At 39.5% G+C, this 25,874-nt stretch overlaps 2 protein-coding genes across 6 annotated transcripts in view; one reads left to right on the top strand and one right to left on the bottom strand.

The window, feature by feature from the left end:
• TXNRD2 (thioredoxin reductase 2) overlaps positions 1 to 287 on the bottom strand; it is a 37,160-nt gene extending 36,873 nt beyond the window's left edge. Inside the window, exon 1 of the mRNA XM_033008230.2 lies at positions 193 to 287. Within this exon, the coding sequence (XP_032864121.1) occupies positions 193 to 268 (76 nt within the window). The 5' untranslated portion in view covers positions 269 to 287. The remainder of the gene's footprint in view (positions 1 to 192) is intronic.
• On the top strand, positions 239 to 25,864 carry COMT (catechol-O-methyltransferase). 5 transcript variants are annotated; one of them, XM_033008234.2, is made up of 5 exons: positions 239 to 352; positions 18,252 to 18,534; positions 20,320 to 20,513; positions 21,898 to 22,029; positions 24,577 to 25,864. In XM_033008234.2, the coding sequence occupies exons 2-5, from the start codon at positions 18,252 to 18,254 to the stop codon at positions 24,754 to 24,756; spliced, it is 789 nt and encodes a 262-aa protein (XP_032864125.1). In that variant the 5' UTR covers positions 239 to 352; the 3' UTR covers positions 24,757 to 25,864. The 5 variants fall into 5 exon arrangements, with proteins under 5 accessions (XP_032864125.1, XP_032864126.1, XP_032864122.1 ...); XM_033008235.2 differs by lacking the exon at positions 239 to 352 and adding an exon at positions 395 to 953; XM_033008231.2 differs by lacking the exon at positions 239 to 352 and adding an exon at positions 6,369 to 6,441.
• Positions 25,865 to 25,874: the final 10 nt, after the last annotated feature.

Below are 25,874 nucleotides of genomic sequence, written 5' to 3'. Positions count from 1 at the left end.
GGTCTGCGGTCCCCACAGCGGCCGCTAAAGTGAGGCGTCCGCGGCCCTCTCCCCGCCGTGCGGGTGGTGGGAAGGGCTCGGGGGACCCTCCCCAGCCGCTTTTGGCGTCATGGGGAGAGGGCAGCTCGCTTCCCGCGAGGAAAGGCGGAGATACGGCCTCTGCCAGTCCCGAGCCCAGCGGACACCCCGTACCTGAGAGGGCTCGCACCGTACAGCACAGCCCCGACACTCGCCGGAGACACTCCCGCCTCCGCCACAGCGCCGCCATGCTGTACGGCAAAGGGCCTCCGCGCCGAACCAGGACCCCCGCGAGGTGGCCGACCAGCGCCTGAGTAGAGGGCGGCGATGACGGGTTGGTGAGGGCCGCAGGATGGCGGGGGGGTGAAGGGGTCGAGTATCGCCGTGTCGCGGGTGCGAACACAATGTCCACCCTGCGCCCGGAGCTCCGGCTTCTGGAGCCTTTTGATATGGCAGGCACAGGCTCTGGCGTTAGGGAAGCGAGTTTGAGCTAAAATCAAACGTTTGGGAGGGAATACCACCCCCACCCCCCCCCGCGTTGCTTGACTGGCTTTCTCCCAAGATCCTGCTGCAAAAGAGGTTCAGGGAAGCCTTTCGGGAAAGAAGAGAAGCATGAAAACAGCCCAGAACCTTCACCGATATTGAGAGCCCTGTTTTTTCCCGCTCTGAAACCGCACATCCCTTTGTAATGGACACGGTGAGAGGTGGGATGTCGCAGCCCCTTCCTCAGATGCAGCGCATGGGCTGGAAGTTAAAAACCTCAGAGAAGATGGTTTGAATAAGGCCTCTCACTTCCACGAGGTATTACAGGCAACACGTGATGTTGCTTCGGATTCCTGTGGCTAAGGTACATCAGTGTTGAGAGAGACACTAGGAACTCTTCTCTGAGAGAAGACGACTTCCTCAACCAAAATGGTGGAGCCGGTGCTACACAGGTCAGTGAACCAGACCAGCGCAAACAGCTTGGTTTAACAGTGATGGTGCAGATGACCTGTCGGAGCACCTCAGATGATTCACAGCCTTTGGCAGCATCTCCTGTCCCTGTGCCACATGCCAGCTATTGATTAAACTAGGGCAATGGGAGTTGTGAGAGTTATTAATGCTTGTAATGTATTTTGGCAGCCTAAGGTAAAAGGCCTCAAAGTAGGCATTGATTAAAACAATACCACAGGGAACAAGGTCTTTCTCATTTGGAAGTGCTGGCTGTTGTCCTTTACCGAAGCACACTAGTGACCCCCCCCTGCTGCTGTATATAGTGAATCGTATGTGATAAATACCACCATAGCCAAGTCAGAGTTTGGGACAAAGAATCAATTGCTTTTTCCTGGGGAGAGGAAGCTGGCAACAGAAGTTTTAGGCAGTCATGGTTCAGCTGGCTCCGGAGCAAGGGCCTGCCTCACAAGGGGGCAGCATCCAACCATTTTGTTTCAGAAACCATCAATCATCCAGTACACGGTTGAGGAGAAATGGCAGGAAATTAAAATACTCAAAAGCAAGTTTTGTAGAACTAACATCACCACCAGTGTAGGTCTGAATATTTTTTTTTCTCACTCCATTAATGTTTGAAAATACTAGAAAATTACTATCACTTCAGGAAATAGATTGACAATTTGTCCAGTATCATTGTTGTTAAAAGAAAAAAAAAAAAAAAAAAAGGCAAAACTCCCCTCTGTTGCCTCCAACAGCACTAATCAATAAATCTCTAGAAACACTCTTACCCACTGCAGCAGCAGTAGAACTGAGAGGCTTTTGAATTAAAGAAACCTCAAGCATATTCAGATACTAATCTTTTATGCTTTGCAGGTACACGCATGCAAAGTTGTTTTAGTTGTTCAATTTAGCCACTATCCTGAATTGAATCAGACAGTGTTGAGCATATGCTCTTTACACAGCATGAAGTTCAGACATGTAGGATCCACGTAGGATCAAGGGTAAAATTAAATTTCCCCAAACACAAAAGAAGTTTATGTGAAGAAATGTGCCTGCAGCATTATGGTATTTTACTAATAAGGAAAGGCCTTAAATATAGCAAAGCTGTTGATAGAAAGCAGTACCTTTAAGCAGCACCTACAGTGGCAGTTTAGGAAAGAATTGTTGATGAATTTGGGGTAATGCTCCTAAACTCTTTTAAGGGTAAGATCTTGGCCAAGTGCTAATTGTAACAGCCACACTGTACACTAGCATTACTGATTGCTTTCATTATTTTAGAGCTCAGAGTCTAAGTGAACCACAGCCTACACAGCAGTGGTGAGATTTTGGCTTCTTTTAGACATTTGTGTGTTCCTAAACACGTCATCACACACCCTTTTTTCTCTCTTGAAAGCGAATCAGTTGGTCTCCCTTGGCATCCTTCTGAAGGCATCTGGGAACCAGAACTATCCACAGCTGCTACTGTGCCACTGGCAGACAGTGTGAAGCTGGGGTGTCACCAGCCCCCTGGGTGTATCTCACAGCTAATGAGAAAACACTGTGCTGTTACACAGGCCAGGGCTTTCCCATCAGGACCACCATCTTCAGAAGAAAATACAAAGTCTGTAATGCTACTCTACTTGTTCTTGCACGTTGTCACGAACTTAGTCATTGAGACCACTAGAGGCAAACATCAACAATGAGGAGTAGGTTTTGCCCATGGTGACAATATCAATAAGAGGAGTAGCCACTGATATTTGCTGCAGTCAGCACTGAGCAGGTATGTCTGCACTGCACTTCAAAAATCTTTCTCAGGGAACAGAGACAGATTTTGGTTATCAGACAGGGTTTCTAATGTGTCTTTGGCTCATCTCCTATAGCTTCTAGTCTCTTAATTCTTTTGTGGTTAGCATTAAGCTGATCAGAGTAATTATTGAGATACACGTTTTTTTTGTATATATATATATATAATATATATCAGTTTCTTTTAAGAAAGCAAGAATTAATTCCATTAGTGTCAAATACATTCTAGTATCAGGAATCATTTACATGAAGCATTGTGTTTCTGCAAAGAAAGCATATTTTTTCAAAACTTGGGATTAAAAAGAACTTTTTACAAGATAGCTATCAGACTTAAAATCATATTTCCACAGAATTTTGCCAGTTGTGGCTAGTCATATTTAAAGTCATAAGTTAACTTTATACATTAGATGTGGTCTGGTCGATTTCCAGGGAGAGGTGTTTATTCGGTGTACTATAAACGGTGGGCTATTAAGAGGGCAAAGGATACACCACTGTAATATGTTTCAGAAATGTGTATAAATCCATTCAACAAAATACAGGTTTTGCAAGGCATGAATTGATACTGTTAGTGATCGGACTTTCTTCTTTTGAATGTATTGTAAGGACAGCTTGGAATTCTGTACTTTTTTCCCCTTTTTGTTAGATTTATCGATGGCTTACTTAAATTCTTCCTCATGAAGACAACCAGGACCAATACTTTTTATACTTAACATTTTAGAAATTTTGACTTTTCAAACACACCTTGTCTTCCCTGTTTTTCCGGCATGATTTTGCTTTATGTCTTATGTTGCCAGATTAGTGACCTGTAAGAGTGGGGGAAAGAAGAGAGGTTTCAGGCAGATAGTTGATACCATTTTTGGAAGTCCTAATATTGTTTCTTTTTTAGTGGGGGGGTGGGAAATGGATTACATCAATGGTTGCATTTTGTGGCATGACCTAATTAATAATTTATAAGAGTGTCAGTGAACTGTGCTGGATCACTGGTTGAACTAAGAGGTCTCTACATGAGGTAGGACTTTTTGATTTCTTACCGTCTCTCTTGTGATTGATTGTAGTTGGGGGTTTTTTTTGGATTTTTTTTTTTTCTTCTCGTTTCTCTGCTAGTGTGTGGCATGGTGTCCTTAGCATCAAGGAGGAGGGAAAATAAAAGCATGTGGAAGACAGGCATGTCAAACGGTGAATGCAAAAGTGGAAGTACTGACATAGTCCCTGGTGACTGAGAGAACTATATCCCAGAGCTACAAACAGGACAGAATAAATGGTAGCAGGGGAGGGGTCGTTACCAGTCTTTTTTCAGAGGATGGTAAAATGCTCTTATGATTCAAATTACTACATATATGGATAGAATTCTAATGTGGGGGTTGCTCTGACAAGTGAGGATCCTTGTTTGAAGGCACAGATCCAGGGTAAACCACAGAAGTATTTTTACCACTTTTATTTGAGGCTTCTTAACTGTCATGTAAGAATTTTCTAATACTACTTTTTTTGTTGAGTACTGCTTTACATTGGCATGAAGGAATCTGTGGTTGTTTGCTTACAATCAAACTGCTGTATTTTTCTGCATTTTTTGATATCTGCTTTTAATAGCTTTGACAAATCAATCTTCAGGAGAGTTAAAAGTCAAACTGATAAGGGAAGAAAATTACTAATTTTGGTTTATGAGATCAAGATGATGATCAGATTTCTATGTGAATTCTACAGACTTTACAACATTTTGTTAAACTGGGAGAAATATATCCCATTAGCTAATAATTTTTTATGTGAGGTCTGTAAATGTATCTAAAACAACTACATTGAGAAAGCTAAGAAAAGTACACACATCATAGAATTACTCGAAATGAGGTCATAATTTAAATTCCATTTCTAAAAGAAAACCAACCAGTCTAATATTTGCTAAGTGCCCCAAAATGACGTCTTGTTACAAAGAATACATCCTTCAGTTAACAATGTTTCATCTTTTGGAAACATTTGTTCATAAACCATCAAAAATGGTTTAACATTTCAGTTTTGTTGCTATTTCCGTCTTGTTTGCCTTCCCCTCCCACCTCCGAAATTTCTCTGAGATTAGGATTTGTCATTATTCAGATTTTAGTCTATGCCATTTTATTCCTTCCTTCCTTAACATAGAATCTTGTATTCATAGTTTATCCTAAACAACTAATTGATTGCAAGTTAGGGAAAAAGCCAGCAGAAACAGATGAAGCTTCAAGTAACACAAGTTCTTAACTTAATTCAAATGCTTCAACATATATTACCAAAAAAGTGAGTGGAGAAAAGACAGAAATATGACAGGCTTATCTGAGCCTCAAAGTTTTCATAAGGAGTTATAAAGTCTTTGAAAGCAGAAAGGTTATTTTCAGTCTACATGATAACCTTTTAAGATGCATAGTAAACACAAAATAGTCTGCTGCTTGTAGTATCTGTTAACATTTAGAGTAGAACTTTTGCTGTACATCTTTTGTCTCTTTTAGCTGTTTCCTATTTTAGATATCTCCAGGCAGTTTCCTGATGCATACATGAGTGGTGCTTCCTTTCTCAAAATTTCTCTTTTGCACGTTTCTCAGCAAGAGAAACTACTTTGACTGTGGAAAACAGCAAATTCACATAAAAGAAAATCCCTCATGCCATTCTGAAAATGCAAACTCAAAGGAATTTTCTTCCACTCAGTGTTTCACATGATCTGTGGGATTTATGATAATGTGCTAGCATTCCTGTCTCCCTTTGTTTAGGCTTTTAAAAACTAGCCTTTGGCCAGGATTATTAGAAGAAGGGAATGCCATTTGTTGTTATGACAGGCATGGATTTAGTGGGAAGGCTTTAGCTCCATGCTATATACAGCAAGTGGGGATAGCACTGCCATGTTGAGACTGGGAGCTCTGTACGTGAGGAATTCTACTCAAGTTTGTGCAGATAGATCTGAGCTTAACTCTGTCAACTGTCAAAGCGAGTCAGTCTGAACTAGCCAGTTATTCTGACCTGTTGCCACTCACGTGATGTTGCTCCCAAGCTAAGACATCCCGAGTGTACATCCTCCCATAGATGTGCCCTGTGAATGCAGTATCTGGACATTCTACAATACCAAATCCATCTTTTAAGGTCTTGTGTCTACATAAAAATTCTACTACACCAATACATTTATAGCTCTCCACAGTTCTCTAACCGGGATGTATTAATATCAGGGTAAATTTTTGCTACCTAGAAAATTCATGTGAATAGCATATAAATGTATGCACTGTTGAGTTTGTAGCATTGTTATTATGTTAGTAAAAACTTACAAAAATATCCATACCTATATAGGCCCTGTCTTGGGCAAAAAGGTAAATTAAAGAAAGGCATAAGCCAATGTCTAACAGCCTGCCAAAGAAACTTGGAGAAGAAAAATATCCCATAATAGTGTATTACAAGCTTTCAACTTTCTATTAACTTGGAAGCAACTTATGGACATTATCACACAGTTTGGGTGGTTTAACTAACTGAACCTCTGGCTTTATCTAGTTTGCAGTTATTGCCATTCTCCATTTTAAATTATGTGATGAAATAGCTAGACAACAGAAAGGGTTACTTTGCAGGCATAGTCTTTATCATACAAGTAAACAGTTGTGGGCAGGCAGAAGCAAGTTTGCTCCTCCCATGCTTCTAGCCTGAAGAATATGATTCAGCTCAAAGTAAGAAGTCCTTTAGTAGTGTTGTCATGGGATGCTGCACAATCTGGTAAGTCTTGGCACTAATTTATGCTGCTAAACAGAAGCTGGGCTGATACCACCCACCAGTTTACAACTAGCTATAGCTAACTGCAAGGACATCTCCAAAGAGTAGCTGAATGCTTACAGAACCAGGTCAGTGCATAGAATAAGTTTTACTGTTTTAAGTTCTTTTCTCCACAGCCCAGCAGCAAAAGAAATTCTCATTTAATTTTAACTGTGGATGGCATCAGGGATCGTGCAGACACAACCTGTCACGGCTTCTAAACCAGCTTTTGACCAGACAGGAAATTGCTCTCAGTGAAGCTGGAGTGCAGTATTGCTTATTTCATTCTTTGTTCTGCTTGATGTCTGGATTATAAGAAAATATTTGTTGGGCTAAATCTCTGTTATACATGGAAGGGATACTTCAGAGTTATTCTGTATTGACATTGGGCACTGTGCTATATTGCAGGATCTTAGTTAAGTTTTATTTACAGTAACTAAAAACACTTTGATCTTCACCTACCTTTTTTTTTTTTTCCACAATTCTTTATTTAATTCATGCATTTCAAATTTTTTATTCTCCTCTTGTCATGCTCTCAGGTAGTCCCTAATTCTTTTAAGGACCTCCCCCCTCATGTGACAAAGCCTGTTTTCAGTTCTTCAGCTCTTGTGTCTGCCACATTTGATACAAACCCTTTACTTGAATCTTTAAAAAGTTTCTAGGCTAGAGCTTCAAATGCTCGATGACTAGATCTGAGTTTTGTAGTGAGAATATAGCTGAGAACTGCTACTACATCGTGTTTGGGTTTTGTTTTTTCTTATTAATTTATTTTATGGTGCAGTTTAATAGCAGCTTGATTATATTGTTTCTACCTCTGAGGAAACAATATAGACAGTCAAGCCAAGAACAAGATTTATTAGAATAAGCTGCTTCTTTTATCTTAGGCCTGTTTGTAGAAGAATATTTTTCCAACTAGAAGCTATAGAAATTCAAGTGTACTATTTATAATGTATTGATTTCACCTCTTTCTGTAGTTGTTAAGCGATTTGCTGTACGTGCCTCCCCTCCCTCCAGCAGCACTCTATATTTAACCAGTATGCCTCGGTCTTGTTTCTACGACTTCTGCACTGGCTGTAGCATGCCATTTCTGAGCTGAAAAAAGAACTAAATCCCTTGGGCCAAATTAATTCCTGGAGTTGTTTGATTGAACACTGCATTTACACTGAGCACAGATTTAGCTCATACCTGACTTTGTCAGCATTCGCTGTGCTGTAACTAAGTAACAAGAACACTGTCATTAGGGGACGGATGAATAGCTTTCTTTAAGGTTATTAGAGCACTGAGCACCTTTAAGGAGTGCAGAAATCTGTGATAGGAGGAGTTGGGGAAAAGGACACCGCTCCTTTTAGAGTCTGTATAACAGAGCTGATAAGCTATTCCTGTGATGTGATCGAAAGTGACTGAATACTGCAGGCTCTTGGACTCTTATTCTATAAAATCCACATCAGAGCAGCACAGGAAAAGATCGGAGGGAACAGCTTCTGCTGTACTGAGAAAGGTACATATTTATATTTTCTTATTTCTCAGACTTGACATGATTTGCTATCTTAGATAATGTCACTATTTTAAACAGTGGTGAATATGAAAGAAGCAGTGTTTTCCACATTCTGACTGGTACTCATTGTTAGGAAGCCAGTCCGTGGGCAGCAACAGCTTTCACAGAGAAAGAGTAGGACATATTTGTGTGTAATGCATTTGTACTGTATTGTAAACCTTGACAGTTGAAAGAAGTGAGATGAGATAACCCTGACTAAATTGAAAATGTAATTTATGGCTATAAGTATGCTGGAATTTGGTACTCATTGGTATTCAAGAAACTGAATGCAAGTCAAGCTTCAGTTCAGTCATATTTAACTGAATAGCTGCTTTTACAAATGTGTTGCCTGCAGCTGTATTTTATGGGGGTTTTCATTCTCAAGAGGGAGTTCTGCTACAGCAAAATGCCTGTGAAGAACAGACAAAAAGCTAGTACTTTTGTCTGCTAGTCCTGTTGCTGCTAACAGAGTATTTTTCTGATGGCCTTTATGGACATTCTTTACCTTCTGTCCTTTAAAAACAAGCTCATATTTACCAATACTGTCAACCACACGTCTTACTGGTGATCTTCATAAACAACCTTTACTTCATCTCTGCACTTAAGCTTACTTTTTTTTCCGCTTATTCAGCCATGGGCTCCTCTAACAAAGCCCTCAGGTTCAGAATCTCATGCATTTGCACAGCACTGCAATACTTAAATGCAAAAGAAAAATTTCCTGATTTACAGATTTAGTTTGCATCAGTGGAAAAAGAGTTTAACTACATTAACACTGCAAACAATTTACTTGTCACTCAAGTTTAGCAATATTTCTTAGCAGCTTGCAGCTGGTATCAGATTTATCTCTGCCAGTCCCACATTGTTGTCTTTCAGCATTCCTTCAGGATCACTAGAATTAGAACTGACTGGAAATTTTCTGAAAAAAACATAATTTTGGCAGCAGTCATTGAAACCAGACCTTAATGTATGAGGCCATCCATACCGGTTTTGCTAAAACTCTCTCAGGAGAGATTTCTCAGAAAGCAATTTCTAGCTAAAGTAAGAGACACTCTGTGCCCAGTCCAACTACCTTTCTGGGGAGGGCATTCACTCAGGATTTGAGAACAAGGTCTCATGCTCTGCCCTGTCTCAGGCTGCCTTTTTCCATGCAGTGCTTTGGTTACCTACTGTGCTGTGGTGGATCCCACCTTGCCTGGCTTGTTAGAGCTGTTCATTTCCATAGAAATAAACCAGCATTCCATCAGCAAGTTCCTTCCTACTCTTTCAGATCCCTCAGTGGGTGTCCTCACTACCAAGTTTCATTTGTGCATTCCCCCTTGCCTGAAAAGCAGCTTGGGGAGAGCAGAAAATTGTGCCGGGAGGCAGACAGATTTACACTGGATTAACTGCTAGCCTTGGAAGCAGGGCAGGAGCATGCAGTGGGGATTTGGAACACTGAGAATTCAGCCCTTGATCTTCGTGATATAACGAGAGAACGTGAAATAGGTTTGTCACAGTTGATTATGAAGAGGACAACTAGCCATTTTGGACTTTCATCTTCTAGCCCTTTCTCCCTGCTGCTATTTGGGGTAAAATCATTCAATAGGAGCTTGTTTTACCCCCCCTGGGGAACATGAAAATCTCAGATAAGACAACTTTTTACAGATCAGCTTGTACTGTGCTGACAGGGTAGAGCATTTTATACCTTTAGCAGCCCACTGCATCCTAGGTGGGATTTGTACAATTCAGGAGAGCTATACCAACCCCCGGGCCTCAGACACTAATACAAATAGCACAAACTCATCTACAGTTCTGCAGTGTGAATAAGATCTATTAGAAACAAGCACTTCCTAGGGCTACCTAGAAGAATCTTATTCCTCAAAAGCTATCTTTGCTCAAGGCCAGGTAAAGTGCATTTCTTATCCTTGAAGAATTCTCTCAACCCAAACTCTGGCTTTAATCATGCAGGGTGTTCACTAGGCCAGTCTGGAACAGAACGCTACAGATCCATGGCCTGTCACTGAGGCCAGTTTATTCTAAACCCTGCTTTTCTTTATGGGGCACATAAGCATTATACAAACTTTTTCCTTTGGCTGATGGCACCGAATACCACTTAGGCAATGGCTACTGTGAAGGGAGTTTTAAGTGGGTAGCAATTATCCTAACTGAAACCTATCTGGGAAGAATGGATTTAAAGACCCTTATGAAGCTTAGTTGAGGGGACTCCCTAGTAGGCAACAGAACTCTTCTGTTCTTTTCTTTTCATTCAGTAAGAAACTTGTATTTATTTCCTTTCAAGCTGAAAAGAGGGAAAAAGACAAGACAAAAGGCCTGGGGGAGGGGAAAATGTCATCAGAACTTTACATTTATAGAAGTCTGAATTTTTGTAGTCATGGTAGTGAAGCTAAACTGCAGTAATTTGAAAAAACCTAGAAAAAGGGAAATTTAGATTTAATGCAATAAATACTTAGTGAAAAATTATATAAAGTCTGTTCAGCTTGTTTTCATGATGTCAGTGGAAAAGCTGAATGTCAAACTCCCAGACTAAGTTTCCATTGAAATACAAGCTATTCACATTTGGCAATATGCTGATTATTCTTCACAGTGTTGCACTCATTTGAAAATACATAAACAATAACAAAAGAACATGAGGTAAAAAGATATTTTTTTGACCTTTAAAAGTTCTAAAATATGAAGCTGTTGAGTTGTGTTGCCTGCAGCAACAGGATACAATATGTTTGGCAGGAGTCAGTTTAGACTTTCTGACCAAAATACTCTGCCTTTCTTGCTCTGGGAAAAGATCAAGAAAAGCAAAATGCCATGAAACAGAGATTGCCTTACTCAAGACAGCATAAAACAAAGTCAGGAACTCCAGTCCCAGTCATGGCACAGCACAGATCTCCTCTGGCCCAGTGCAGAGCAACAGACATTGTTAAAATATGTGTAGAAATGTGCTGACTCTTCTGCATTGTTTTTGCAATGCTTCTTAAACAGCTAATATATCCTTACTAACATGCAAATCTTCTACATGCTTTACTGCATGAGATAATTAAAGGCATAATTTCAGCAGAAGCTTTTAAAGAGTTTGAACTTAAACCTTTTTAACCCTTTTCTAAAAATAGGGGGTACACCTACCTCCTTCACACAGGTATATGTATGGGAGGATTTAATCTGTTAATTTGTATGGTGTTTGTAAAAAACCTCTAGAAAATTGTTTGCTTTATTACATTCTTCTCTGCAGATTTAGCAGCAGTGTCTCTGCAGTGAGTTAGGCCCCATTGTCCCCAGGCACTCTACTATTGTAGACCATTTCTATTATCCTCAATACCATGAGACTGATGGAGTCTTTTGTGAAAAAAGGTTGAATGGTATAAATATACCAAGAACTCCCCATTCACAAAGTTATGTGAGCTAATAAAGTCTAAATTAGATTCTAAATCCTTTAGCATCAAAATGCTAAAGTACTATCTGGATGCTTGGAGACTCGTAATAAACTCTTAAAGAACCAACCAGTACTTGGCAGTTAGATTAAATGCATTAAAAATTATAGCAAGATTGGATATAACATCATCTTTCCTCAAAGGTCTGATATTCCAGCAGGCTGAAATCACTTGAGGAAAGTGTTTGAAGCACGGTTTGTCTCTATATTTACACTGTTGTTCATAAACTCAAGAATAGTAATAGTAATGTCACATAGGTGTTTGCTGTCTTGGTATCCTAAAATTGTTCTATTTAGTTAATGCAGATAAAATCACTTTGCCTTTCTTCAGGTGTTATCCATAGCATAGACTCTTTTGACAAAGATTAATTCAGCTTTATAACACCTTGAAAGTTACAGAAGTAGCAGTAACTTTTAACTTACTCTCGTGGCAACAAAGATGTAGATAAGCCAGCTCACCCAACATCAGATCAGAAAAATATTGCCAACATAAGACTCAAACCTAAGTTCCCTGGTTCAGGATCACAAAACTTACTCTCATTCCAGTCCTGGAGAATTTCAGTCTAATGTACATGCTGTCTTTGTAGAAGAGGTTTTTTTGTGATTATGTTTAAGACTTCATTTTCAGTACAAAGCAAAGCAGTATCAGTTTATCCAAGCTAAAATTGTAACGAGAGGTTCTGTAATTAGGCTTATAAGGATTCACCTTGATTAGAAAAATGTTCTAGCCAACAGTTTCCAATCTCCCAAATATTTTAATACCTGTCACCTCTTATTTTTTGCATCTGTAGGAAATGAGGCCTTTTTAATTATTCAAAATTAAATAAACCTCACAATAGTTAAATAGTCAAATTTGATACTTTTTTAATCCACTAAGGCATATTTCCTTATTAAAACTCACAGCATTTAAAGGTGCTTACTTTCAACATGTTTATTTTTCTTTTCAGTAAATATCAGTTTTTAGCAGAGGGAGGTTGTTTTGGAATCTGAAACAGTACCAATCAGTAGTTTAGATCAAAACTCCATATGCCTTCCTCTAACAGTGTTATGAAAATTTCATACAGTTTTTATGAGACACTGAGATAAATCTCAATTTGAATTAATCTGGTTTCTCGGAGTTACCTTAAAAAATGATGTTACCAATTGTTCTAATCCTTATTTTTTTCACTTCAGGGAATTCTAAGACCAATTATTTTTTAACAGCACTTGGAAAAATTTACCAGAAGAACTGATAAATAACATTATTCAAAGATCCTTATCATAGCTTTTGGTGAAATGACTGGAGTCACCTGTACAAGAATAAAGAATGGAATGTATTGGTTTGTGCTTCAGCACATGGCCATTTTAATGTTTTTAGAAAAACTGGAGATTATATAATAGTAAAGGGGTAGTGAATCCCCTAATTTAACAACTATTGCCATAATAATAGATCCCTAAGTCTGAGCCAGTCTCCTGAGGTTTCTTTTATAGCCACTGAAATAACTTAGGTATTTTATCTTCAAAGGCAGCTAGGTTGGAACAGCAGATTCCCACAATTTCTGTTTGCTTCTCTCTTTGAAAGTGTCTTTTTGAATCTCTGCAAGCTGAAACATAGGTGCTCCCATTCAAATGCTGATTGTTTGATTATGGTTTGCATCAGGGGAAAACTGCTGAACTGCATTATCAAGTTATGATTTGGTCTTATGAAACCTTCCCAAATGAGTAAGATTAGATGCATAAGAAAATAACCCAGTGCTTTAGAAAGACTCGTCAGTAGTTTGACGGGTTTGGGCATGAAATTTTAATATGTTTTCTTTTAAACTCTGTCTTCTCAAAAACAGATTTAGTGATATGTGTTATTCATTCCTTTCCATAATGTCATCCCTCCGGTTTTCTGTTTATTCTGTGGCTGAATTTTTCATTTTGTCTACTGCTTTCCACTTCAAATTTTAGCTTTCAAAGTGAAGGCTCACTTTATCATGGTGTTTCTAATGCACAGAAGAGGTTGCAGTGCTAACTTGTGTATCTGGAACCTCAGTACAAGTATTAAGAGTGACTGCCTTGTAATAAGTGGTTATGGGAAATTTGACTTTGTGCAAGTTCAGTTTTATTGCATATTTAATGAATCTTCTGAATCCACATTAAAGCTAAAATTACAGTTGCATTTTCTAAAGATGTCATAACATGACTGTCTCTTAGGTAGTGGTAGTTTTAAATTGGTTGAATTATGCACTTAATTTTCATATCAAATATTTTCCATCTAAGAATATGAAAGCAATTGCCTATTCTGGTACAGTTGTTTTTTTTTTCCCTCTGGGTGCATGACCATCACCAATGCATCTTGCTCTTGGCAGGCTGCTTTTACAGTCTACTGCTATCACTAAGTTTATTTTTACATCTAAGATGACAAAAATTAAGAGGAACAAGCTTTGAAAAAGAAACTGTGTTTAAAAAGAAGGAAAAACAAAAAAAGAAAATAAAAGAAAACCAAGATACGCCTGTTTTGCTCCTTTTTAAAGTTACCTTCTCTGGAAAATGGCTTTCAGAATAACTGCCTCCTAAAGGAGCTCTGGCTAAGAACAACCCATGCTGCCAGTTTATGAAGGCACTAGAGTGTTATACAGAAATAATAATACTAATTAAAAAAACCTCAGTAGTTGAAAAACATTCCTTAATATAGCAAAACCAAGTGAATTTGTATAGGAATGGAAAAAAGCAGCATGTACTATATAGGTTGTTGGTACCTGTGAGCAACCTCTAAGGATCTGTGGAGGCAGGTGGGCTCTGCTGTTATGTATGGTAGCATACATGTGGGACTCAGAAGTGCAAAAATCTAACTGAGGCACTGTAAGAAATGGATCCCAGTGAGCACTTGATCATAGGAATGGCCAAGCTGAATTGCTTGCTTAAGTTCTAGATCTAAGACCATCCACACATCACACACATTTGAGCTTAAATTTATATTTTGTCTTCTTGACAAATATGTTACACCAAACGTGCAGACAAGTGCTAACATCCACTCACCAGTCTAGATCCGAAGAGACATGAAAAGAAATGCAGGTCAGTACTTGGAGGAACTTGAAGCGATAAGGTTGCATAGCTGAAGATCCCAAATTTGTTTCCCAGCTGGCCCAGCAGAACTATCAGCTGTTGCCCTTCCAGACAAGTTAAAGGGCTGTCAGCCTGCTCATGCTTTTGCATAAGGAAGGGCTAGAAGAGATAGAAGGCTATGGCTAACTGCGTGGTTCAGAAGGATATCCTGGTTTACACATTTTGCCTAACTAGTTGCATCTTGGTAGCAGGGTGTCACACTGCAGTACCTGCTGTGGGTCTCAGCAGCCTAAATACAGTCTATGCCTTTGAAAAGATAAGGCATGTACATATCAAACAAGGCGTTTTTCTCTACACAAAGTGTGCTCTTTTAAATCAACAAAATCTTTAAAAGGATACTGTTCTCCAAGCAAGGATGATGGTTAAAAATTGGTTTGTTTGAGATCAGCAGAAGTTACTGGAAGTCAGCAGGTCTAATCTGAGTGCTTTTGTCTGCTCTGGCTAACAGTGACATTTTAAAAAATAGCATTTCCCATGTTGCAGGCAATGAAGAAGCTGTCCTTCTTTAATACATGGGCTTTTGAGCAAGTGATGTCTTGTTATTTTAGTGTATAAGGCCTGTAGCAGTGTGGGAAAATAAAACAGCGGAAACCTGGTTTGCTGGTATACCCTTCCATGCCTGGGAAGCAATGTGAAAATAGAGGGACAGGATTTTACTGTCAAGCAGGTCCTTTTTGTTAAGGTATGAAAAGAAGTCTTCACACTCTGTTCCCTGTGCAAAACAGAAGTCTCAGCATTCCTGCAGGACAGGGAGCAGGGCTGAGTTAACCTACAGATGCTCTCTTTCCCTTTTTTGACAAATGTCACCAAATGGTCTCATATCTAAACTAAGCAGTAAAGGAGGAAAGCTGTTCCTCAAAAAATGCTCCACCTAGTTCATCCTGCAGCTATCATCCATTCTTGCTCTCTGACAGATCTTTGAAGGGCAGCCCCTAAGACACTGGCAGAATCTCATAGTGCCAAAGCAACAGCCTGTAACAAGTTGTATTCAGAGGATGCCATCGTAACCAGAAGACTCTGTCTGGAAGTAGTTTGAAATAATTCTGAATGCCAACAGTCTTCAGTTCTAGAGGTACCTGCATACAGTCAGACTGCCAACAAGTGAGTCACTGGTATGTGGGGCTCACGCAGTTTCCCTTGTCCGGAGGCAGGAGGGTAAGGTACCTGCTGGCATCAGTAAATGGCTTCTTGGCTCCATCCGTTTATTGCAGTTCAGAACAAATATCTCAACTATGTCAGTAATCCAAATCCATCAACAATGACCATCAACTAAGACATGAAAGCCAAGTGAAGCTAGAGAGATCTCTTTCTGTTAAACTAATGATATTTTCATAGCCTAATTCAAGTTCTCAGTGGAAAGATAATGTGGAACACCTTCACGTAGAAGAACTAGAAGGAGGACAGGTCCCACCTCGGAGGTGCAGGACATTTGGGCCTGATCAGTAGAACTACTAGCACATAGAATGAAAGAGAAATAAAATGAAATTCAGGCCTTTGTGATCCTGCTGAGGTAAAGAAGCAAGTCCTTATTAGGTAGGAAACAAAATTCAGAAAGCCCACGTAAGATTTTCATGTGCTAATGGTGCTGGCAAGCCCTGAAAGTAAATGTCTTGGGTCAGACTTTGCAAGGAAAGCGTTAAAGGTAGGTATTAACATTAGTGACTACTTAAAAGCAAGAGAAATAGACTTTTAACTGCTCCAAATAAATCATACTTGCTGTGCAACTAAGATAAGTGGATGTGTGAACAAACATCAGCTGTACTGTAGGTTGAACGTATCTCCATGGAAACTCAGTCATCATCTGAACTCAAAATGTGTCCTGCATGATGATTCAAAATTTAAAGCAGTTGGATAGATTTTTCCCATGTGTAATGTGTATGTGCCAAGTGTCACTACAGAGTGAAAGTCCAACCACCCATGAAATTTAGGATGTCCCTCAGACAATTTTTGGGGAAACAAACAAAAAAGGGAAGCAAGAAGAGGTAGGAAGAGATCTGGTGGAATATTTGGCTAATCACATAGCCCCTTTACCTCTGGTCTTGGGCAAGTTCGTAAAATTAAGGATGTTGTAGCTCCGGTTGGAGCAATGCTGAACTCCAGGTTGGTGGAACATTAATAGAAGTGCAGGCGGAAGCTAGTCACCATTTTTAGCAAGCTGGGAGAGACTTAGTAGAAAGAATCAGACACTAGGAAAAGGAGTGTCATGCTCTTTAAGAATAACAGTTCAAAAAGCAGTGCAACTCAAGTCATCTTGTTGAAGGTTAAACAGTTGTTTCTGAATCGCTCAGATCTCTGTTTAAATGCCTAATTAGACATAAAGAACCAACAAACATAGCATTCATTCATCCCAGAACTAAGTGGAGCATATTCCAACCTGTGCTCTCCTCCCAGTGTGCAACTGTCAGCCCTCACTTGTGGGAAGTAGACATGGAAAAGTGGAGGTGTTATAAACTCCACCATCAGAGATGAGTTGTGTTTTGGGTTGTATGAGAGGAGCTTCACATGCAGAGAATCCTCAGGCAAACCACAACCCTTAGTTTGGCACCCTCTCAAAGGCTAAATCAATTCCTTAATTTTAAGAACCTGTTCTTTATCAGATCTTTTGTGCTGTGACTCCTGCATGGAAGTAAATGCACCTTCCAGTATTGCGGCTTGTCTGAAATCCATCAGAGTAAATGGCTTTGATGGGATTTATTGCTTGAGCTGTCCACAGTGACATGTACCTCATCTGCTGAGCTTTATGTTCAGATGCCTTAAACTCTCAAACAGAAACACACACCACCCATGCTGCACACACTTAGGCACCTACGACACCAAATTTCAGGAGGAGAATAGGCACAATCCCATTCGATAATTTGAGCTGGCCCATCAGAGAATTACAGTGTGCCCTTCTGTTACATCTCTTCAATTTCATGAGCCTGGGCTCTTCTCTGATTCGAGGCATCAGTTTTATGTTTTTATAACCAGTGAGAAAACATCCCTACTTTATAAAAGGAATTTTATCTTTTGATCTCAAACATATCACATTGATGAGTCATGTCAAAGGTTTTATAAGCAGGAAAAAGTGTAGTCTTCTGTAAATGATTCCACCTGGGTACCACTGCTGCAGGCTCTGAAAAGAAAGAGGGAGGTCAAATCCTGCTGAAACATCAGGCTCAGCTTCTCTGCAGAGCATGCAAGAAGGGCAGGTGCTAGCAAAGGGGTAGTAATTTAGGACCTGCAGACTGATTTGAAACTTACCTAAGTGCCCAGTTTCTGCTATTAGTGTGCTCAAAATTAAAGGGTGAGATGTTCCATATTTTCTTACCAAGGCCAGCTTAGAAGTTGCCCAGTGCTCAAAATTTAGGAGAGTGGGATCATATGCAGGCTCTAATTTAAGATTTTAAATCCTTTGAAAAATGGTTAGAACAGCTTTGATGCTGAGAGGCCCCTTGTGCAGTGGCATGCTTGGAGCCAGGACTAAGCAGCTGTGTGGGGGAAGGGACCACAGCATTAAATAAAGCTACTTGTTGACTGCCTGGAAAACTGGCTTCTAAAGGGAGTGCCACAGAGCACCATCCATTACCAAGTAACAGAGTGTCATTTTCAGCTACTCTGGACAACATCATAATTAAACTCTGTGTGTTCCTGTTCAGCATGGTTGGTTGTGTGTTATTCAGCTTAATGTTTACAAAAAAGATTGCTCTCTCCTGTGCCACCTTAACCCTGGGCTGTTTTTCTCTTTCCTTCCAGATGCTGGAGAGCTCTTCAGTCCTTTTGTTCATTGTCTTCTTCCTGCTTTTCATTTTGCTGCTCTTTGGGGTGCTCATCAGGAAAAACGGCACTGCTGCCATTTTCTGGAATGAAATAATCCGGGAGAAAATAACCAATTTTATCATGAATCAGAGCAAAGAACAGAGGATTTTAAATTTCGTGCTGCAGAATGCAGTCCGAGGAGACCCCTGTAGTGTGCTGGACACTATAGATAAGTACTGCTCCCAGAAAGAGTGGGCCATGAATGTGGGCAATGAGAAAGGTAATTGTGGCAGGGACCAGCACTTGAAAGATCCTTCAAGACTAGCATAGTACAGGACATCTTACTGTATTCACATGGTAACTTCCAGCTGCTGCTGCATAAAAAAATCCACAACAGCCTTGTGGTCAGCAGAGTAGTTCTGTAACCAGTAATGCATGCTTGTGCAGATGTCTCTGAGGAGGGGTATCCAGTGAGTAATCCAGGAAGTCATAGGCCCAAATCTGGGTTTGAATGTTGTATACATTCATTGCAAGTGTGTAAGCAGAGGCTGACAATTTACGGGAAAATTATAGGGTTGTGGTACACCTCAGTTCTTATACACTGTGGCCTTAAGACATAATTCATTAAGTACTTTCAGATCCTTAACTGAAAGATAGTAAATTGGAAAAAAAAAAAAAAGTATTTTAAACTGTGAATTTTATATATGCAAGCATAAGTTATATGTTACTACTGAGGGGAGAAATCCTACCCCTGTAGTACACAAAAGCAGCTATCACACAGTCTTGCTACTTAGTGAGTAAATAATCTTTTTCTTGCCTCCTAAAGGAAAATACATGGACAAAACATTATTTTCTTAGCTGCAGGAAAGTGACAATCTTTTCAAAAAACAGTAAAGGCAAAACATTAACATGTTCCCTTATGAATTAGACACAAAAGTACCTCTTGCTGGGAAATTGCAGGGGAAATTTGCTTAGTCTGGGATTAACATAGCCAATGAAATACAACTGTAAGCATTGTAATAAAAATGCTTCCCTGTCATGGGTACATTTTGTGGAACTAGCTCCTTTGCATGCCAGGCTGGGATGTTTAGGGCAACAGAACAGTAGGTGGTGGCTGAGTAGGAATTTTTGAAGGTCTAAACTTTGATCATTTGGGATTATATTCTTAAAAATTTCACTCGTAGTTTTGCTCTGACGAGAGGACCTTTCATCAGATAAGAGTTAAAGTTAATGCATCTTTAGTCCCTAAGTTTTTGAGTGACCACATGATCTCAAGATGCATCATCTTCACACTATTCATAAACAAATGACACCCAGGAAGATATCATGTAATGAAATGCATATGTAGATTGAAAATTTCCATGGCTCGATGTAAAAACCCTTCAAATACTTTTTCAGATTAGTTATTTAGTTTCTAGCCATACAAGTAAGAGGAGATAATTTTCTCACTAATAAATCCTTTTCTTCAGAAGGACTGAATATAATACACTGTCACTTCTTTTGGGAAACATTTTTTTGTTGTTAACAATTGACTAATGTTTTCCATCCCATAAATTCATCTAGTGAATCCAAATATTTTGCAACTTCATAACCAGACCCTTTTTTTTTTTTCCCTTTAGAAATAAGTATTTAGGATAAGAAATTTTCTATCAGACTGCTGCATGTAACATTTGCAACAAATATGAGCACTCAAAATTCAGGAGTTAAACATTTCACAAATATGGCCAGTTTCTGCAATAAGTTCTTGAAAAAAAAACATTGCATCTTTCCCTTGGAACACTTTAAATATTTTAGTTCATTCAGGTACTTCCTTACTCAGAAATATTTATATTGTGAAAGTAAGATTTTTTTTTTAATTCAAAGTTTGCATTTTGAAACTTAGAATATCCATGATCAACTTGACCACAGATAAACCAATTTGCAAAGGATACAGTATATTATTTGACATCAACCCCTTAATATCCTAAGCAATTCAGTACATGGACTTTGTAAGTTTCTGTCACTAACTTGCTCTTCTGTATGTGAACCAGTTTGTCAAAAGTTAACCTATTTCCATTTTATTCAGGCTTAATTCTAGACAAGACAGTGGAAGAGGTCAATCCATCAGTTGCACTGGAGCTGGGAACATACTGTGGCTACTCAGCAGTTAGGATTGCTCGGCTACTGAAGGCAGGAGCTCATCTTCTCACTGTGGAGTTCAACCCAGAATTTGCTGCTATAGCTAAACAGATCATTGAGTTTGCTGGAGTACAAGACAAGGTGAATACCATTTGTCTCTGGTTGGTATGAAGAAGCAATATATTGCTAGTGGGACTTTATCCATAAAAACAACAAAAATAGGTTTAAATTTGTCTTTTACTTGTCAGCCAAGTACAGCGCCCTAAGTGGGAACATGCAGAGTTTAACCATCAGGCTTAACAGCACAGAAAAACTACCAGTGTCCATGCAGGGCACCAAGGGTGTCTGCTCTTTTGTATATACAGTGCAAGTGAGCTAATTTTGTCAGCACCAGTCAGGGGTCCAAGTATGATGCACACCCAGCTGAGAGTCAGGGTGGAGTTTGAGGTTTGTGTGTGTGATCAAAACAATCAGGGCTGTTCTCCAAAGCTCTTCACTACAAAAATTTGTTACAAAAGATTTGTTACAAAACTTGTTACAAGATGTGTTACAAAATTTCAAAAGAAACAGTTGCATTATGTGCAATGGCCTTCAGCTGAGATGTACTTACCCAAATCCAATCAGTCACAATATGTATACCTAAATTTTGAGCAATCTGGGGTGTCTTGACTGTCTGTACTTACAGTTTGTTGAGATGCAGCCTATAATCCATCTCAGCCCAAGGCAGACACCTACAGCAGGTCAGGGGATTCATGCCTGAGAAATGCCTATTTGACTAGACAACACCAACGTAGATGATAAAACTAGAGTAAATAAATCCCACCATGAGATCTTCTAATGTATTTCTTAACTCCTTGAAGAAACTGAAGTACTAGTGACATCTAAAATTGCATTTTCCCCGTCTGATTTAATCTTCTGATCAAATATGAGTCATAAACCAGACAGATTTCCTTACCACTTTTTTCCTCCACTCACAGTATATGGTGCTTGCTTAACAAATCAATGTGCAGCAGCTTCTTTCAGTTTAACTGTACTTATGCCAATAAATCTGTGAAGAAGACATAATAGCCTCTGTCCTGCCTCCTCCCTCTATGGGCCATATCAATTTTACCTACTGTAGCCTCCAGCGTTATTCTGAACTAACCTGTTCTCTGTAGTTTTTGCTTCTCTTGGACTACAAGATTCAACTGAGATATAACTAAAAAAGTAATTAAAAGTACTGTTTTCAACAGGACATTCCCATGTTTCCAGTAAAGGATCACATTATCCAACAGAAACAACAGATCACTTTTTCTGCCATTATTAAAACAACACCAAAAGCACCCAAACCCATACTTTGGAAAACAACAGAGTTGATTTGTCAAAATGAAAAAAGTACACTTGATCTAACTCTATGAAATAATTCAACTGAGGCAATATTGAGCTGTGATCAGGATTGCTGATGTCTGGCCACAATTTAAAATGAGCTAGAGGCATTTGCTTTTTCTTAATGGTTCACAATTAATCAGATGGATTTGCATTTCAGGTAAAACTCCTAGAAGGCCCTTCAGAGAAAATTATCCCCCAGCTGAAGAAAAAATATGAAGTGGATACTCTGGATTTTGTCTTCTTGGACCACTGGAAAGACAGATACACACCAGACACCATCCTGCTTCAGGTCAGTTTGAACAATTCCAGTCTTAGAGATAAAGTAGCAAATGCCTTGATAGCCGTGAGGCCTCTATTCTTTATGAAGGACCTCATCCTCTGTAAAATGAACAATGGCAGCCAATATAGCAACCTACAAGGGGGATAGGATGCCAAACTCCTGTCAGGGACAACTGCTGACATTACATAGCTCAGGATCTGGCAAATACTGTTAAACCATTTTGTTTCCTGAACAAATGGGTCTGCAGTAGAAATCCCAGCTGGAGGAGTGCACAGTCTGGGTCTTATGGTCCCTAGAAGGACTGTCTGCATGGTCACTAACTGAAACACTTCGCCCCAAAACATCCTAATCCTGGGAGCAGGTGAGATTTAGGACTTGCATATCCCAGCTGCACCTCTCTAATTTCCTCAGTACCCCTTCTTTTCGCCTGGGTCTGTGGAGCCAGCAGAGCCTTCTGATGAAAAACTATTTTGGTAGCACAGCTGGGTATCAACTTTATGGGAGTCTTTACACCACCTGGCTGAAAAGCAGCCTTTGGAGGAGTGCAGAATGCCCCAGTCAGGCACTTGCTAGGGAAGTGCTGACCAACTCTATCTCCAGCCCTGAACGTGTCAAACTTATGCTTGTTTTTTCCCAACCCACCTTAACCATTACTGTTAGCATTATAAAACAAGTCGGCTGTAACAGCAGTAGGCAATAATAGGTGAGGTAACTACTAGAGAGCTTCTGGATAGGAGGGTATTTTCAAGTGTTAAATAACTGAGATTCACAACATCTATATCCATCAACAGCACATACAGATACTCTCCTAGCTTTGGAGCTGCAGGCTGATAAAATTTTCTACAGCTGCCTAACTCTTTCTATGGAAGTATCATTTTTCAATTATTTTCTTCACAAATAAAGCCACTTCTTTTGAGGCTGCCTCTTACATTGAGAACCTGCTAACTACTTTCTGACCTCTGCTTGAGGACTACAACCTTATTTTCTCATCCAGGCTCCCCTGTTTTTTAATTTCAGCCCTGTCCTCCAGATAGCTGTTTGAAAAGGAAATTTGTTTGGGGTTACGAACAGCCAGTATTAAATTTACACAGCAGTAGCTGAAGAAAATGTTCCCCCCCTACAGTTATTTTGTACCCAGAGAATGTTTTCTTTGAAACTGACTGTGTAAGGATGACTGAGCTCTTTCCATTGGAAAGAGCTAGCACATCCTTATCAGAGCTTAACCTTCACAAAACAGCCAAAACAAACAGGTAGTTCAGTTCCATTATAGTGGTCAGTCTGATGCAACTGTGACAAAGTTGCTTTGTTTAAAAAAACCCATCTGAAATTAAGAGCAGAAAAATGAAGAGAAGATCCCCACATTTTCTCAGATGTTACAAACCTTCTAATGTGTAATTTTGGCATGTATTGCAATATGAATAGTGAATATGAAATCTGAATATAAAATATTCAGATTAAATGTATCTTGAAAGTGGTCCAGAGGGCATTCCTTTTCATGCACTTCTAGAAAAGGCTGTCACAAAAAGCATCTAAAATCCTGATGACCAGTGGAAGAAACCAGCATGTTGTCACTTGTAGGCTTCTCTAAACTGTGCAACAACAGACCAGAGGATATTTGCCATGTCTATAAAATTGCTTCTACTGTGCTGACTGGTGTTCAGTCACCAGAGGCAAGAGCAGTAAGCTAAACAGCCTCTGCAGCACACTCATCAGCAGGACTTCTCTAATATACTGGGATACACAAAACTGACCCCATGTTTTGGCTACAACCACTGCCTGTAAGCACAGGATACCAAGCCTGATTAACTACAGACTGTTTTAAAACTGCTGGTAAGCTCAGATAAGCAACTTCTGCTAGACAAAAATACCGGTAAAGACTAGGTTTGTAGGTTTACTGAGGATAAACATTGCACTTGAAATGAATATTGCAAGTTAATTATGACTTGTGGAAATTCATCAGTGATCTTCATTGCCCACAAACCCTGCTTCATGCCCAATTCCTGAAGAACGTGGCAGAAAGTTGTACAACATGAAAGGAAAAGCAGCACAGAAAAATCTCTTTTATTCATTTAGTGGTTTTGGAGTTTGTCTGAGACTGGCAAAGCAGACTGGTACATGCCAGTCTCTCAGGTGACCTTAGGAGCTACCACAACATTTTAATGCAATATTAAAAAAAGTTTTCAAACATTAGGCAGGAGCACCAAAACAAAACCATCTTACTGATCATGTAGACATAGTTGGAAACAATCTGAGCAGCAAACTGCACACCCCCACTGCACTGGATTTGCTATTTCAGAACGTGGATGACGCAACATGTCATCAGCATCTCTAATGTTCTACTGATTGTGTTAACAGAAAAAGTCAGCATATTAAACATGACCACAAAGGATCAGAAGGTTATTCGGCTTCGCCCGAGTCTTTTCTTCCCTCCAAACCCGTAGTACAATGGGGTTTTGGATGCAGGCACTTCAGTATGACTTGGTTAACATGAGAGCACACTACATCTAGCCAATGTCTCCTTAACAGCCACCATGAAGGAATTTCTCTTCTTTCTAGGAATGCAACTTGCTGCGGAAGGGATCGGTTTTTCTGGCTGACAATGTCATCGTCCCAGGAGCTCCAGAATTCCTTAACTATGTCCGCAACAACCCCCATTTCCAATGTACTAACTATCCATCTCATCTGGAATATATGGAAGTGGGGGATGCTATGGAAAAGGCTGTGTTTTTGGGATAAAGAGAGCCATTTATACTCAACCTTTGTTTCGAGTGATGTAAACACAACTGCACAGGTTAACTTGTCTGTGCTCTAATTTTTTTTTTTTTTTGATTATGGAGTCTGTAATTAAAGCACTAGTGGAGATCAGACCAGGTGGAAACCAAGATTGGGAATAAGTAGGGTAACTGCTCAAAGGTCTGTTCCATTGTTTCACATAATTCAGCAAACCCAAGGTGATGCATATTGCCTTGACCATCATTAAACAACACAGTGTTATTTTGAGTTCAAACCTGAACAGCCACAATTTGGGCTCAGGGTGGGGTGGAAAAAGTTGCTGCAGCTTCTGAAAACTTGTGTCCTTAAGCTAAACTGACTAATTACTATCAAGAGTGGAAAAAAGCATGTGTGTGGCAAGGAAAGGCCATTTCAGGAGCCCTGATTTTGCTAAATTACTAGCATTCCACTTATTGCTGTAAAAGCTCCTATTGTGATATCAGATACATTTTTGCATAGTTACTGCAGAAGTTAATCATCTCTATGCTAGAGAAAAGGGCATGCACTGAAAGAAGACCAACCCACGCAGTGACGAGAAAATAAACCAGAATTTTGCAGAAGACAAACAAATAAAATTATTAATCTGCCCATGCAGATGTAAGGAAAACTGAAGTAATAAATAGATTTAAATAAACACAGTAACAAACAATAACAAAAGGACCAAGCTCTTTACAAAAAACCACCAAAACTACATAATATCAGAGACCATGAGAAAATTATGTTTATCCCCTCATATTTACTTATCCCTTCTTTATATTGTATATACATAGTGTACGCTTTATAGGGGCAGGGCAAGCTGCTTACTCTGAATGCTGTGCATGTTTAAGATGCTAAATAAAAATAAAGACCAGAGAGAATGGGTTTTACCAGGTGGGTCCCGCACAGCCTGGTTAACTTCAGTGTTGTTAACACCATGTGAATAGTGAGGGTTGTCACTGAGAAGATACAAAGCCAAATCTGAAGTATAACTCACCTGAACAATGCAAAAATCCACTGGCATTTCCTGGCATGTCCTGCTGTGATTATATAATGAGGCAATGGTTGCATTTATAAAATAAAAACCTAAAAACAATAGAGCAGAC

This window comes from Tyto alba, unplaced genomic scaffold (assembly GCF_018691265.1).
Source record: "Tyto alba isolate M040663 unplaced genomic scaffold, T.alba_DEE_v4.0 Super-Scaffold_44, whole genome shotgun sequence".
In the NCBI taxonomy this organism is placed as follows: domain Eukaryota; kingdom Metazoa; phylum Chordata; class Aves; order Strigiformes; family Tytonidae; genus Tyto; species Tyto alba.
The sequence above is the reverse complement of the archived record's forward strand: the minus strand, read 5'-3'. Positions and strand labels throughout refer to the sequence as shown.

Excerpts from the sequence above, each read along its gene's own strand:
- COMT (XM_033008231.2), top strand. Across the intron at positions 18,535-20,319 it reads GAATGTGGGCAATGAGAAAG|GCTTAATTCTAGACAAGACA; the intron begins GTAATTGTGGCA and ends CATTTTATTCAG. Across the intron at positions 20,514-21,897 it reads TTGCTGGAGTACAAGACAAG|GTAAAACTCCTAGAAGGCCC; the intron begins GTGAATACCATT and ends TTTGCATTTCAG.